The sequence below is a fragment of the Myotis davidii genome, unplaced genomic scaffold (assembly GCF_000327345.1).
Source record: "Myotis davidii unplaced genomic scaffold, ASM32734v1 scaffold268, whole genome shotgun sequence".
Lineage (NCBI taxonomy): Eukaryota > Metazoa > Chordata > Mammalia > Chiroptera > Vespertilionidae > Myotis > Myotis davidii.
This window is the reverse complement of record NW_006383015.1, coordinates 5,651,155-5,667,770: the sequence shown is the minus strand read 5'-3', so window position 1 is coordinate 5,667,770 and position 16,616 is coordinate 5,651,155. Positions and strand designations below refer to the sequence as shown.

General features: G+C 38.5%; 1 protein-coding gene and 1 pseudogene across 2 annotated transcripts in view; both read left to right on the top strand.

Moving 5' to 3' along the window:
• CPS1 (carbamoyl-phosphate synthase 1) overlaps positions 1–15,283 on the top strand; it is a 111,951-nt gene extending 96,668 nt beyond the window's left edge. For both annotated transcript variants that reach the window (XM_006778935.2, XM_006778936.1), the window contains exons 33-38: positions 1,732–1,806; positions 4,428–4,526; positions 11,038–11,097; positions 11,860–11,972; positions 13,317–13,446; positions 14,206–15,283. In XM_006778935.2, coding sequence (XP_006778998.1) covers positions 1,732–1,806; positions 4,428–4,526; positions 11,038–11,097; positions 11,860–11,972; positions 13,317–13,446; positions 14,206–14,304 — 576 coding nt within the window. In that variant the 3' untranslated portion in view covers positions 14,305–15,283. The remainder of the gene's footprint in view (positions 1–1,731; positions 1,807–4,427; positions 4,527–11,037; positions 11,098–11,859; positions 11,973–13,316; positions 13,447–14,205) is intronic.
• Positions 15,284–15,849: 566 nt separating this feature from the next.
• The window catches only part of LOC102765958, a 14,217-nt pseudogene continuing 13,450 nt past the window's right edge, over positions 15,850–16,616 (top strand).

The following is a 16,616-nucleotide window of genomic DNA, read 5'->3' as shown; positions in this document are numbered from 1 at the left end:
TCCTGGCATGTGCTCTGGCCAGGAATCAAGCTATGACCTCTTGGTTCATAGGTCACTGAGCCACACCAGCTGGGCTATATGTATATTTATAATGATAACTCGTAATGAAGCCATTGTGCTTCTCTAGCTGCTTCTGGGTATCCATGCCCAGAGCATTTATAATTGTGACTTTAACTACTTTAATGGACAGACATGAGGGTTAGTGAGATATTATATCAACATATATGAATTTTTTAGCTGAAGCACACATGAAATTAATTTATATGGAGTGACATATTTATGTGACACATGTTTTAGATGCCTTCCAGAGACTTCCATTCCTACATGTGCTAGTGAACTCAACCACAACTGTTACAGTGGAGACTCTGACTTCTGACTTACACAGTGGAAGCCTTACATTGAAGCTATAAATAAAAGTTATTTATTAATCTTACTTAAGTTAGTAATTTAGGATGCTTGGATTTATAGTGCACTGAAATAGAATGTCACTTTTCATGTTGGGGAATGGTAGCATTTTAAACCTGGAGACTATGAAAAAACATAAATCATTAAATCATTAAAGCTTTCAATGGAATACACACACACACACACACACACACACACACACTCTTACACACACAAAGAGATGTGTGTGTGTGTGTGTAAATTATTTTGAGACCAACAAGGTCCTGAAAAATATTTTCCACTGAAGATTCTATATAAATTTCAAATTCATGTTTCTTTAGTCATAGACACAGGAATATGTATACACATGAAACAATGTATACATATGAAACAATTTCCCACTAAAAATAATACTGATGGGTAGATATGCATTTTCAAAATGTACTGCATCTTTTAGTTTACTTCTTTCCTAGTTATTATTGAATATGAATCTACTTTTTTCAAATTATTTATTTATAGTCAATCTTAATATAGCCCTGGATAGGTAGGTAGACATCAATAGATGAGGGTATTGAGAAGCTAGAGGGCAGGAATGTATGATAAGTTGACTAAAATGACTCAGTAAAATGACTCCAAGTTAGAATTCCCATGACAACTCAAAGGGTGCCTGAATCTAAGGAGAAATAGTCTAGACTAGATAAATGGATATATGCAAGAAATAAGAATTCAGTTCTTAGTGAGTTGCACTGATAAAAATGAATGAAAAGGAAGCACTCCTGTCTGTGTTCTAAATCTAGTTCATATGAAAGCTCTGAGCGGAAGTGTTTCCAAGCAGAATGTTTTTCAAAGCTTTTTAAGAGGTGTCAACAACAGTTTAATATCTCAGAAGTCAGCTTACAGACAGACATTTCTGGCAAGGTGGCTTCTTGCAAGTTCAAATGATCAAAACAAGAAGAGGAATGTTTCAAAAGCCAACCAAGAAAAAAATGTGTTTGAACTCTGTGTTTGGGTAGACCAGTGCCCAATAGACTTCGTTTGAAATCACTCCAGTAAGACTCTGTGTAGGCCAGATTAGAAACACTGGCTTAGACTGGTCACAGGGGCCCTATTTACAGAAATAATTTGTGATTATTTAACCCAAGTTTTTGGCTAAGAGCTCAGGAAATTCTTGGAACAGAGTTTTAAAGCCATTTTTCAAGTCAGATGCTTGGACCAAAGGGATTCTTTCTCCATGTCTACCATAGCCCGAACGAATTGTGTGCGAGATGATTCACTTAATACATTTTTTCTCTCTTAGTCCTTTTAAACATTTCTCACATGCGTTTTCCTCCCCCTTATTTCTGACAGGCTCCAATGTTTTCCTGGCCCCGACTGAGGGATGCTGACCCCATCCTGAGATGTGAGATGGCTTCCACTGGAGAGGTAACTAGTTAATGATAACAAACACTTCCATTAAGTCTACTTTGGAATTTCTGGTTTTCTGATCTGAATATAGTAAATAAGTTAGTAAATAGTAATGAGGACACAATCTTCTGTTATTAGAATAAGTCTGAAAAGGGCTTAAGGATTTTGAGCTAAAGGAAAATCTTTTACTTTTGGGGACCAGATTCTACAATCAACATGTGAATATAATACATGTATTTCTAATTGGTTTCCACATTACACATTGAGAATAGCTTTCAAATATCTTCTGGGTCTTTCTTTTTATTTTAAGGTGTTCAGGTCTCTCTGAACCCCTCCCCCCGATTAGATCAGTGGATTTTTACTAACAAAATGTAAAATAGATGTGCATCATGAGAAAGACCATGGTCCTAAATATTGTGCAACATGCAAATATATGCAAAATTTTAGAACGACTTTCAAAGCAACTTGAACCTCTTGGGGATTATCTAAAAACTATAATGGGAGTGGCCACTGGATGTCCCTCTTCACTTGTGTTGGGACTCTGTCAGCTGAAGGTTTTTTCAAGAATGTGAAATGTGTTTCTTGTAGAGAGCTGTCAGATTCTAGAAAGTTCCCTACATGTCAGTGTCAGGACATTTTATGAATCACCTAGCTCTTGACAGACTCACCAGATACAACCTTCACATTCTCATCCATGCACGCAGGACTGTCAATATTAGACTGTGAGGCATCGTTGCTTCCTCTTGGTATTGAGGAAAACCTGAAAGGGGAAACGTTTAATTGCAATAAATACGTGATGTTTTATATGGTTGCCTGGTTACGAGCATGGTCTGCAATGAGGAACCATGTGAGACAGGAAGGCAGGCAGTGAGGAATAAATGGCTATCTTGTTTGTATGTGGATTGACGACTGTATTTTCTTTGCTCCTTTGCTGCTTCTTTTAATTTACTAGGTGAGAAAACCTAACATTAAAGCAAGGGGCCTCCGTTCCGTTCCCAGTCATTGAAAGAGACTCTGTTTGGGTTTATCTTGAGCCCATGGTCACTCAGTAGAGGGGCTATTTTCAGCTGGTCCATGGTTCAGATCAGGGAGAGAGTGTTTTCCTTCATGCCATTTGCTCTGGTGTGGCAAATCCATTTTCAGTGCCGAAGTCCATTCTGCCTCCAGACGTACATTATTGGTGTTGTTGAATTATGGAAATATGAAAAAATTAGAAATTAGGCTCTCCCTTTGTTCTATCTGTTTCAGAAATATAAAAAGATAATTCTTCTTCCATTATTAGAGTCATATTTCCAAGTGTCACTAAGTCTGATGTTACAAGGTCTATTGTATAAGCAAAATCTGAATAATAATTCTAGCTTAGTGCAATGTCAATTATGTTTCAAAAAGACATTTTCAGTGTTCAAATGGCTTATTGAGGGCTGGGATGAACTTTTAGCTCCTGATCTAGGTAAGGGCATTTTATTTTCCTTGTGGTGAGGTAAGGATATCAGTCCTAATCTTTACTTGAATATCTGACTACTTCATATGTTTTTTGGTAGAAAACTGCTGAAACCTCTTATGTGCTGTTGTACTTATATGCACTTATGATGGGATGGCCCAGGTTCTTTCATTAGAATTTGGGTACCATTAACTTAGGTCCCATTAAGTTAGTTGGCCAGAACTTGACCAAAGAAAATGTTTACTGTGGAGTATACAGGGTGGGGCAAAAGTAGGCTTATAGTTGTTCATATGGAAAACTGTAAATCTACTTCTGTCCCACCCTGTATATTGGTGGTCAACTGAAGGTCAACGTGATTTGAGAACTTTCCTTTCATAGTAAAGGAGTCATTTGCTTAAAGAATGAATTTAGCCATCAGTGTTATTTACTATAATGGTGGTTCTGTACCTGTGCCAAATGATGATGTGCGTGGCAGAATCTACTCCCATCCTACTCACATATACCACTTGTTCTATAGTTGTGCTGGCCATGTGACTTGTAGTTATACTGTAGTACAATTATGGTAGATAAAGCCTCTATATATCGTAATGCTATATGTTAGCTTGGAATTGTTTTTTACTTATGGCTGCAAGTTTCAGGACTAGCAGTATGGTATGTAGGTTCATTTTATGGAAATTATAAAAAACAAACAAACTCCTTTGAGATTTTCATGGATTTATTGAATTGCTCAGAAGGCTTTCGCACACACTGTGTGAAAGGACTCCTGAGGGATTGATCAGCAGTTATGCATTTGTGCTACTGACCTGTGAATTCATGCTCTGTTGCATAGCATACACAGCATACACTGTTATTTAAACATTATGTCAATTTAACATTTGGTAACTCACCACATTATGGACCAGAAGCTGTGATTTGTATCCAAATAATTCACGGTAGAATCCAGTTATGTTGTTCCGTGGAGTGCCGTTGGATAGAGAAAGAATTGCTTATTCATTCGTTATGTTTAATTAAAAACATAAGATACATCTGCCCTGGCCAGCCTTTTCATCCCTGAATTCCGATTGCATGGGCAATTTAATAAAACCTGGCAAAGGTATCTATGAGTAAAGTGCTTTCCATTTGTAGTTGTTTTTCGGTAAAGGTGGTTGACTATTTGCTTCCTTTTATTTTATCTTTTTTTTTCATTTATTCTTAACAGGTTGCTTGCTTTGGTGAAGGTATTCACACAGCTTTCCTAAAGGCAATGCTTTCCACAGGATTTAAGATACCCCAGAAAGGCATCCTGATTGGAATCCAGGTACGTGGTCTGTGGTTGTATGCATGCCAGTGGGCACATGCTGGAAATGGCTGGGGGAAGGGACCTTACTTATGGTATCAAAGAGGGAGGTGAATTTGAAGTTCCTCTAAAGAAAACAGCAAGTTATAGAGAGAGTGGTCATTTTTTCTCTGTATGTTCCCTGATTTTTGCCTTTTTCCACTGCAGTGGCCAATACAAACAAGTAAGTGGATAAATAAAAAAAGACAGAGAAAGAAAGTCTCTAGTGAAAGGGTATTTGTTCTGAAAGGAATTTAGGGTGTCTTTGAAAGGAATCTCCTTTATTTCTTGGTTACATCTTCTCTGTATGTTTTACTCGTAGTTTTCCTCCTTAGTCTTAAACATGGGCTTTCCAAAAGGTTGGGTCTTCCCTCTTCTTTCTCTTTCTATGTCTGTGTCTATCTCTATCTCTTAACTTTCCCCTTTTCCAGCTCATCTCTGTATACAATATCCATTCTCCTATCTAAAATAATCACCTTTCAATCATGATCTTCAGCCACCTTATATTTCCAACAGTCTGGCCGATACCTCTCTCTGGTCGCTCAAAACTAACACATCTTCCCAATATGAAGTCATATTGTCCTTATCTTGACCTCTGTTCCTTCCTTTCTTACACTCATTCATTCACATTTCAATTTTTACTAAACGTCAAAAATTCAAAGTTGAAGAAGATGGGGATTATTTGAGAAATTTTCTCAGCCTAGCTCTCCATGACTGATTGTAAGTTCTTAAAGGGCAGTGACTTCATGGGCTTAAGAAAATCAGCATATCCCACAGACTACCATGGAGGTTCTTCAAATATTATTATTTGGTAAACCTTCTAAGTCAAAGCAGGGTGCCATAATTATAAGTGAATAGCTTCATATAAGGAAAAGGGCTTTATTGGTTTATTGTTCCAGGCCAAATATCAATCTTACTGCAAAATGGAAGTCAGGAAACTTCTATTACCACTCGTTGGAATAGTTATTGCAAGAATGTAAAACCTGTTCTGTTTATAAATTTCCTGAAAAATACTAGATGCTTCCAAAGGGTCATTCTCTTTCTTTTGAGAGTAGTAATTCTTGGATCCTTTGCAAACAATAGCTGGTCTTATATATCACCCCTGCTGTACTTTTAATAATCTCAAACCCTGCATGGTTACATAAAAATCATTAAAATATAATTAGAACAGTACTAGGTATTCTCAAGCCAGTGGGTGATTATTATACATGCCATCTCATTAGGGTGTCTTAATATCTACAAATTAGACCCCAGAGACTGGATGGGTAGTGGCCTTGGAGAAGTTTCTGCAAAGAGTAACTAGGGATTTTGCTTTATAAAGGTGCCACGAGGGTGAAGGTGAACAGTTAGAACAGAGACTAACAAGATGACTTGCTATTGCAAATCTTAATGGCAGTTTAGAGACACATCCCACCGTATGAGAGAATCATTACATTATAAATGGGTATTAAGTATTATTAAGTTGCAAGTGTGAGAGTTTTTGCCCAACTTCCAGTTATGGCTTAAAGTTTAATGTGAGACCTGGGGGCATTCAGAGGAAGACCATGCCCTTAATCCCCATCTTCCCAACTAATCATATAGTGCTAACATTTTAAAATACCAGTTTAAAAGGCAGCGATGTATAAAATTGTGCTTTGTTTGGTTCTAGTGCTGCAGGGAAATGTGAGGCAAAAATTAATTTGATCCCTATAAAGTGTTTGTGCAATTTTGGCATCAGGGAACATAATTTTTGCTTTTTTCAAAGGGGAGGGGGTTGGAGAAAAAAGAGTTTTTTTAAGCAAGGGATTCTGTCCATTGAACGTCTACCTTTCCATGTACTCTTTTTTTAATTTTTATTTTTTTTTAACGAAATAAATGCTCCAGCAGCTACATGAGTTAAGAACTTTCTCCCTGTGCACGAGTGCATAATGTTAGAGATTTAAATATATATGTATTTTGATTACAAAGATACAAAGAAAATATGTAAAGAAATATTTAATAAAATATTCACAGCTGTGCTAAATTTGATCAGCATGATTCTAAGCCTTCAGAGATATATAAGAATCACTTCCTTTGATTGATCTCTTCCCCTTACCCCCACCAAAGGACTTATATGCAAGCATATAGGCCTAACCAATGGACACAGACAACAGGGAAGTGAGGGCATGAGTGTGGGGGAGGGTGATAGGGGGTAATGTGGGGATAAGGACACATATGTAATAACTTAATAAAAAAAGAAAAAAAAGAATCACTTCCTGATTTACTTTATATGGGAAGCAAGGAAAGCTGCCATCATCAACAATTAATGCACAGACTCACCATTACTATATGGAAGACTTTCACTGATAGTGATTTTAAATATATGTAGTCATAAATTTAACACAATATGACAGAATATATTAACTAGAGAGTTACTATCCAAAAAAGTCACCGGGCATTTCTTAACTAGAATGGGACCAAATCTAATCAAACTTTTTACCCAAACTTCATAGCAACTGTGGGCAAAGTAATTAGGGTTCCATATCTCAGGATACACTGCACTTTTAAAAATCATTTTATTTAACATGATTCCACTAGGTCAGAAGAATTCACAAAACTCATTAGAATATGTAGTCAAAACTTAGAAGTATCTAAAATATAGAAATGAGGGTTAGGGCCAGTAAAAACAAGGGAAGGCATTTAGGTGAGTTCTATAAGGAAGCTCTAAGAAAGAGAGTCCACAACTGCATTTGAATTTCTTAAGACAACCATTGATTTAGCATGGGTGTGGCCATCACTCACAGTTAATTTGCCCCATCATTCCTTCATGTGTAAATGGAAAGGAGGGTCAGTATCTACCGAATGTATTTGAGGCAAAGGTCTTTTCATCTCTCCACCTGGACCCATCTGCCTGCTATGAGTAGAACAATTTAATTGAAGATACCTTAATATATTATTAATATTTTACAACAGGTTATAAGATAAAATTAGGGGGAAAGAGAACTATAGAGAAACATAAAAGGGATTCTAAGCCAGGAAGCATTTTTCTTATTGTTGGTGGTTTAATATATATTTTAAATAGTAATTATTACTAGTTAATATCAGCTTCTTCAAAACATTTAGTAAAAAGGTTTTTTTTTGGGGGGGGCATGCATACACTCATTGGTGTTATTGTAGTCTTCTTAACATTTTTTTTTTTCATTTTTCTTCTCTTTCCCCCGGAATGCTTTACACAAGACCCCCTGTGTCTGCCCTTCCAAGGTTAAATCCTATGAGTCAAGTTACCCAGGAAATTTGAAATATTTATAACATCAACCTGGTGTAACCAGGGCTTTGGGGAAAAAAAATCAGGATTTAGATTTTGTCAAGGGGTCCTTGACAACTTAACTACTACATGCACGCTGTCTCTACCAGGAGGCTTTCTGTAGGCATGGATGCTAATACAAGAAACACATAACGCAGGTTTACGTGGGAACAGAATCATCTTGGATTCCCTTGTAGTGTTTCCAGCCTCTTTCATCCCATCAGGGTTTATCTCTAGTTGCTAGGAGCAGGCAATCTGCCTCGTTTTGAAGTTTTCTGGAACACCCTTTAACGGTAAGCGATTTACTCTAGACTAGATCAAGAGCCCCCGCTGTTTGTTCCCCTCTGATTGGGCTATTCACGATGCTTGTGGGGAGGCGAGCGCCATCCGGACAGCTGCGCTTTGGCATCAAGCAGAAACATAAAGCAAGCATTTTATTTGAAAAAGACGACTCCGAGTGACTTGAATAACCTTTTATCTTCAATACAGAATCATTAGGAGCAGCCGTAGAGTTGTCAATCCAGACGCCCCTGTAGGGTCCACAGGCATCGCACAGGATGAGCTTGGCTTTTCTGTTCCGTGGGCAGAAGTTGGAGTAATGTGAAAATGATAATTGGAGGAAAATACAAATATTAAAAGGCTTTCTTATAAACATGTTCCAGGCAATAAGTCAGCTTGTACTTCTCCCCTCTAGTTACAAATGGTTTCTTTCCCAGGTATTTCCAATCAGCTCTTAACTCTGGGGCCGCTCAGATGCAAGCTGACAGCTGTAATTTCTTTCTGTAGAGAGGCTGTTTCATGTGTCACAAGTGTTCAATACACGTTGGATAGAAGTTTATAATGTGGCTATGAAAGCCAACACCCCGGACCGGGAGGCAGGGTGGTTGCCTGGCTGGGAACTGCCAATACTGTCATGTAGGATATTTATCTTTTCCAGCACCGGATCAGCTCCATAATGGGGTTCTGACTGGTGTCTGACGCAGACCTTAGAGGACTGGCTGACTTATTTGACTTTAAAATGGTGAAGAAAAATATTACATCCTAGCACTCCTCCCTCAACATTTTCCACTGTGTCTTTGGCCAAGGATAGTGCCTCTTCACCTCAAATTATAAAATGAGAGGAAGATGGCCCTCCTGTCTCCTATGCCCTCCTGTTCCTGGACTCCAGGGTGTCTCGGAATCACCAGGAGGGTTTGCTGAAACGCAGATTACTGGGATCCACGCCCAGAGTTCCTGATTCTGTCGATCTGGGGTGGGTGTAAAGTTTCATGTTTTAAACAAAATTTCAGGTGATGCTGCTTTCCCAGGGGACCATATTTTGAGAAACACTGTACTTAAGAAATGGTATTTTTGGGAAACTGTTTCAACATTATATTATCACATGACCACATATTATCAGTGACTTTTTGCTAGAGGAAAATTGAAGAGCTTGAGAATAGTTTGTTCAGTTCATGGTTAATCTATTCATTAGTCAATAAGTGTTTGTTGGATACCTTTATGTTGTGCCTTCCAAATGTTCTTTGGTGCTTACTTAAGTCTGTTCTGTGTTACACACAATGTAATGTTCCAAAATTCAGAATATTTGAATATTTCATGTATATTTGCTCTATGTCAAGGAACTTTAAACATGAAGCAAACCTAAAATGCCATCTAATTCAGTCCCTTGCTTTCCGAGCAGAATCAAACGTGAACAAATGAGTCCTATTCTTCTGCTAACCTGTTATTAAAGCGACTGCCACATAGCTCATTAAATTGCCCTAACACCACTGAGTTACTCTCTGATTTTATACTTTTTTTATTTTATTTTTTATGTCTAGCCATGAGCTTCTTACAGCTAAGCCCATTTCTTGTTCTTTGGTCCTACGCAGAAGTGGAAAGCTACTTTTCTGGGCGTGGTTACAATTCGTGTTCTAGGCTGCCATGAATAACCCTGCGCCTGCCTTAGCTGAGATTCATCCAGTTGCATTTATCTTTTCTATTTGCTGATAGTTTCCTGTCATAAAACTGCTGTTCTGGGAGTGAGTGGGCCGGGATCTGAAAGAATTCTATATTTGAGCACAATCTTTGGGGTCTTTTCTTAGGACTTAGATGTGTTCTCAGAAAGCCTCTGCAAGTAAATTTTAGGAGGTTTTTTGGTCTGGACATTATCCAAGTTGTGCAAGGATTTTGCCATGTTTTGTTATTATAATTTGTAGTTTCTCTGAAGTTCTAAAATAAAATTATATCCATGATTTTTTCAACCAGTGCTAATATAATATAACCATTACTAATGTAATAAATAGATTATAAACATTTACCAAAGTAACCAAATTAATGCCATCTGTGTATAAACATTTTACAAGGGAAAACAGCCAAAATGCTCTCATTTAAAGCAGAATAGGTGTTTTAAACTTTGTATACTGTTGCATGCTTGTTACTGTATACTCATGTTTATGAGCTCAAGGTCATGGGCCCATTCTTTTACTCTTTGCCTTAGAGTAAATGCAAAAGTGAGTTCCATATGATTGACTTATTGCTGGGTGCTTTGCATGATGGTAGGACAAGGCCTTCTTACTGAAGGGCAGTTCAAAGTTCGAATTTGAATTCAGCAATTAGAATGGCTTGAACAGGCAAAATATCCAGCAAGGCGAACTTGGCATTGAGCTCCTAACCTAGGGGTCTTTAAATCCTCCCTGATCAGAAAAAGGATCCGTGCAGAACTAAGGTCTATCTGTATCTACAGACAGAGATTCAGTGGATTAAATAGGGAATAGAGGAATGTGAGAGCAAGGTAAAAAGCAAGAAAGCAGAGAGTAAGACAATGTGGATGGAATTTTATCTATATTGGAAAATAAATAAGCACTTGCACTTGCTATAGGACCTTGGTTGCACATTAGAATCACCTGGGAATCTTTTTAAAATCCTGATTTCTGGGCCTCATCCTCCAGAAATTGTTTCTTTGTTACTAATGTTGGGGCCCCACCCCATAACAAAGAAACAGAATTTCCGGAGGATGAGGCCCAAAAATCAGGATTTTAAAAAGATTCCCAGGTGATTCTAATGTGCAGCCAAGGTTGAGAACCACTGCTATAGGAGTAGAGAGAATAAAACTTGTCATCTTTAAATAGAAAACACCTGGAAATGTCTGGTATTACCTCTCTTGGTGGCATGAGAGAATACTATATTACATATTACTAAATAAAGAACATGTATATTTAGAAAGTGAATTGTATTAAATTCCTTTAATTTCAGCAATCATTCCGTCCAAGATTCCTTGGTGTAGCTGAACAATTACACAATGAAGGTTTCAAGGTATGTAAATTTTTTGCAAGTTGTTTTCTGTCAGCATTGAACTCTCTCCACAAAAGAAATATTGAAACATCTTAGAGAATTAAATAGATCAAAATATATCCTAACTTAATAGTTTCATATCTTCAATGGAATCAAATAATTAGAAAGACTAGTTTTAACTTTAAAAAATGTATTTTTATTGATTTCAGAGAGAGAGAGAAATATTAATGGTATGCCCCCTACTGGGGATCGAGCCTACAACCCAGGCATATGCCCTGCCCAGGAATCAAATCATGACCTCCTGGTTCATAGGTTGACTGGGCTAGTTTTAAGGTTTAGTACATTTATCACAAATGTAGAACGTTTAGCTTACACAGAATTGGGACACAGTTCCAATGCATTTCCATATATTTCCTTTTTCATTTATCTGTTCCCATTTGTAGTCATAATTTCCAGCTGTTACAGTTATAGGCAAAACTTCTTGCTGTAGTAATGTCAACAATAAACATAAAGGAAAAAAAAAACCTTCTTTGCTTGAATACATTTACACAAAGCCTGGTTTAGTTATTAAATTTTTTATCACAGCAAATAATGCAGAAATATTTGAAGTGCCCGTGACTCCGGGTAGTGAGTCTAAATCTGTAGTCATGGGATCGCATTGCTTCTCATATTCATCAGTTTCTTCCCTTTTATGTTTCAAGTGACACGTGTGTCCCAGCAGACTTTTGCTTCCTGAAAGCCTTCCTTGTGATCCAGTAACTGACTTTTCCATTTTAACCACAGCTCTTTGCCACAGAAGCCACGTCAGACTGGCTCAATGCCAACAATGTCCCTGCCACCCCAGTGGCCTGGCCGTCTCAGGAAGGACAGAACCCCAGCCTCTCTTCCATCAGAAAGTAAGAACTGGGCAGAATTGTCTGAGATAAGGAAATAGATAGAGGATCAACTTTGGGAACCAGTGTGATAGGAATACTTCACCTTACCCCCTTGCAAGTCTTCTATACGTCCTCTTGGGCAACCAATTTCAAATGAGTGAATTTGTGGATGATAGTAAAGTTTCATCCTCATGAACTCTGCTATCACAATGAACACATAATGCCATATGTGCACATGGTGATACGTAGCATCTTCAAAATAGTTCCTAGTAAGGGTGCTTTCCTTGACAGACACTGATGTCTCAAGTGATGAGAATCATGGGCATGAAGACTGTAACACAGAACTTTATCTTTCACATCAAACTTCTATTATGTATATATGTGTATGTCAAGTACAAGTTTGACCAGCTGTCTTTCACTGAGGTTATGCTTCAATGACTCAGTCAACTTCTTGAGCACCTGTCACATGTAGAAGACTCTGATGGGAGCTCTGATAATGTCAGTCATTGGATTACTTAGTTTGCTATTCTTTGATCAGGTGGGTTACTCTGCCTTAGGCTAGATTTCTAAGACATACTAATTCAGCACGCTGTGTGAGCCTTCCAGAACGACCATTATAGAAACACAGAACTATGTGACATAGGCACATAGGAGATAATTCTCAGGGATATTACACCTCATTGAATGGCTAAATCACACCAAATCTATGCACTATACTATTTGTTAGTGCTCCTAAGAAGGTAGCTATAAATCATTGTCAAATTAATAAAAGGGTAAATTTTTCAGACCTTAGTTAGACTTCCAGTGATGTTATAAGCTCTCGCTTAGAGCTTTGTAAAACAATAATTAGCATTACTTCATGCCTTTGACATTTAAATGTCTCCTTTGTGTGTAGCAGCCCAGCAAGAGAATGTGAAATGGTTTAACTCAGAATCAGGTGACATGCATTCTCATACCATCACCGGAGAGGCAGGGGGATGCAGGCATGGAAGTAAAGTTAATCTGGGAGTGGAAATATGGGGTGGGGTGGACTTCAACTCTGGGGAATCACCTCCTTGTAAAATAATTGAATACCTGTCAAATTACCAATTCTTACTATGGATAGAGAGCATTTTAAAGAGAAAACCAACCTTTCCATTCATTTTGTTAGACTTTAACCGAATTCTTTCAAGAGCGCAATAATAAAGTTATAGCTCCCCAAGTAGTGTGATGTGAACATTTAGTTTGAGGAGGACAAATAGCAGTCAGCTCAGTATGGCACTGATTCAAATGGCGAAGAGAGTTATTTACGTTAGTATTTTAGAATTAATTATAAAATATACATGGTCACCTGCAAGCTTTTGTTTGTTTTGTTCATCCTTCCAGGCTGATTAGAGATGGCAGCATTGACCTGGTGATTAACCTCCCCAACAACAACACCAAGTTTATCCATGATAATTATGTGATTCGGAGGACAGCTGTTGACAGTGGGATTGCTCTCCTCACTAATTTCCAGGTATATCCTTTTCCTCAAATACAGGCTGCATGAGGAGTTTATTTTTGTGCCTCCCTTAAAAGTGTTTATCGATCTATGCACATCTCTCTCCTACCCTTCTTGTCACATTCAGAATGGAGAAGAATTTCTAAATAGAATCTAAAATAATGATGCAATTATGGTAGGTCGTGGCCTAACTGAGACAGCTGGTGATCAAGCAATTGAGATAATCAAAAGCCACGGATAGCCATAGCTCTCTCATTACTCATACAATTATCCTTTAAATAAGAAGTGTGGTGTGGCATGGAATCAAGATCCAAACTTTCATTCCATTGTGTCTAAGTGAAAGCCACCCCATAAAAGCAACAGGCTAATGATTGAAGATCCAAGGTATATGCAAGCCCTTGTTCAATTCACAGAAAATGATCACATGAGGCATGTTCAGTTCTGTGTGGACGTGACTCCTCAAGGTCTTTATTACAGGGAAAGACTATTATTCGAGACTCATTATCTTTCTGCCCATCATATTTTTTTCCCTGGGTCAGTTTCAATTCCTAGTCAGGGGGTGCGGAGTGGGGAGGGTGGTGGGATAAACTCACTCATGGTGATGTCTGAAATACAGCAGAAAGTCCCCATTACATACAAGAAAAAAACATTCCTTTATTTCATCTCATGCCCCTTTAAAAATTGGGAGCAGAAACTGACTTTTCACTCCTGCTTCATTAAACATTCACTTTCCTATCATCTGGGTTGCTAAGACTCCTACGCTTCCATTTTCAGGTGACCAAACTTTTCGCTGAAGCCATACAGAAATCTCGCACTGTGGACTCCAAGAGTCTTTTCCACTACAGGCAGTCCAGTGCTGGGAAAGGGGCATAGAGAAGTGGACGCCGGCTCCATCCCCAAACCAATCGCAGCCACGTTTTATCCCGAGGAACGGATTCCCAACTTCCTTTCCCAGAGATGAATGTTGATGCCAAACCTTATTTCAGTTTACTCATTTATGCCTTAATGTTCTTTCCCGTCACCATTAAATTGTCGTCAGCCTTGCATAGAGTCCTTCCTTAGTCACTTGTTCTTCGCAAGAATGCATCTCTGCGCTAGTGCCTTATTTCTGGTGGCCCAGCTTCCCCATGTGCTTACTTGCAGCTAACATTTTATGGTGCTGATGAATGATAATCAAGGTAGAAGAAGTTGCTGCTCTGTCTTTTGAACTCTTTCTATGTCAACTTCACAGACACTATTGTTGTTTATCAGTAGCAGCTGCCACCTCAGGACCCTCTCACCAGGCACAATACTCTAAAGCTTTGTTAAAATGAAGCCTGGATTTAATTTATGAAGCCCTTCATCGTGATGTTTGTTTATTGCTCCTTTTTAATAATCATTTTATCTGGCTCATCCAGGAATATCATCCTTCCTCCCCACGGTACTGAATTTGAGAAGTGTGACAAAGGTCTTTAAGCAATAAATTTCTTTAAAAGACACTAGTTTGCAGTTTTGGGTTTTGGAGGATGTCAGCAAAGGGTAGATACCGCTGAGGTGGTTTTATTCCTGTTGTTCTTTGGAATTTTAACCTGAGCCAACTGAAATCTTCCGATTTATGCCATTTCCCTGCCCTCCCCACTTCCTGCCAATTTTGGATACACTTGGGTGTTACATTCGTTACCTTCAGATTATGGATTCTGATGATCTACTGAGACCCACTCTGCACTGTGAGTTCCACACATTTTAGGCACAAGGTCCCCTTCCCATCTGCATATAAGAAAAGCCCTTCCTTATGCAGCCTTTGTATCTTTAACCTTTTTGTGTTATTACAAGTGCTTTAATTGTGAACTTTTAAATAAAATACTGTTATGAGGCAATGACATTGTACTCTTGCATTTATTTACTTATTTTATGTTGATGTATCTGATGAAACAGGGTTTGAGGCCAAATAATATCACTTTTTCTTTTTTCTGTACAAAGAAATATAGGGTATGAACAAATAAATATCTATACAAATGAATATCTATACTAGTAATATGCTAATTAGACCGGACGTCCTTCCAGACATCCTTCCGGACAAAGCCACGATGGCGGGGGCGGGGGCAAGAGGTGGTTAGGGGCAATCAGACAGGCAGGCAGAGTGGTTAGGGGCGATCAGGCAGGCAGACAGGTGAGTGGTTAGGAGCCAGCGGTCTCGGGTTGTGAGAGGAATGTCCCACTGCTGGTTTAGGCCTAATCCCTGCAGGACATCCCCCAAGGGGTCTCAGATTGAAGAGGGTGCAGGTCAGGCTGAGGGACCCCCCTTCCCCCATGCACAATTTTCGTGTACCAGACCTCTGGTTAAAAATAATGAAGCCTAGGCTGTTGCATTGTTTTTCTTGTCTCCCTCTGGTTTATAAGACTCATTAAAAATTTTAAAGGAAAATCTTTTGAGACAGCATGCATAGACCAGGAGAGCCTTATGCTAAGGGAAGTAAGCCAGTCAGAGAAAGACAAGTAGCATATGATCTCACTTATATGTGGAACCTAATGAACAAAACAAACTGACAAAACAGAAACAGAGGTATGGATGCATGGAACAGACTGACAGCTGCCAGAGTGAGGGGGTTGGGGGAACTAAATGAAAGAAAGTGAAGGTATTGGCCAAAGAACATGTATGTATAACCCATGGACTCAGACAACAGTGTAGTGATGACTAGAGGGAAGGGGGACCAGGGGTGGGTGGAGGTGGGAAAAGAGGATGGAAAATGGGGACATCTATAATAGTGTCAACAATAAAGACAAAGAAAAAAAATTTATTATGTGGTTATGTGATTATATACCACCTTTGATCCAGATCCTTGCAAATATGTAGTTACAAGCACATGCGGACTAAAGGTTGCCACACACATATAATAAACCGTTAAATAACTAGCCTGTTATGGAGAAAAGTACTTGGATCCAAACAGAGGATCATCCATATTTCCTGGTGGAGACAATGCCAATTACCACGGTGATACCATATCCTAGAAATACCACCTGCAATGTGACTTTATGAAGGTCCTAAGATAATGATGACATAATAGCTTATATCCCTTCTGTCTCAGGCTGAAATCAAGGTTTTACTATTTAATATAGACCTACACGAAGGCCTTTCAAATTCAATTTCTCCTTCTCTCCCCCTTGCTATCACTGTGAGATCTTCATTACTTCTTCCCTGCAATACC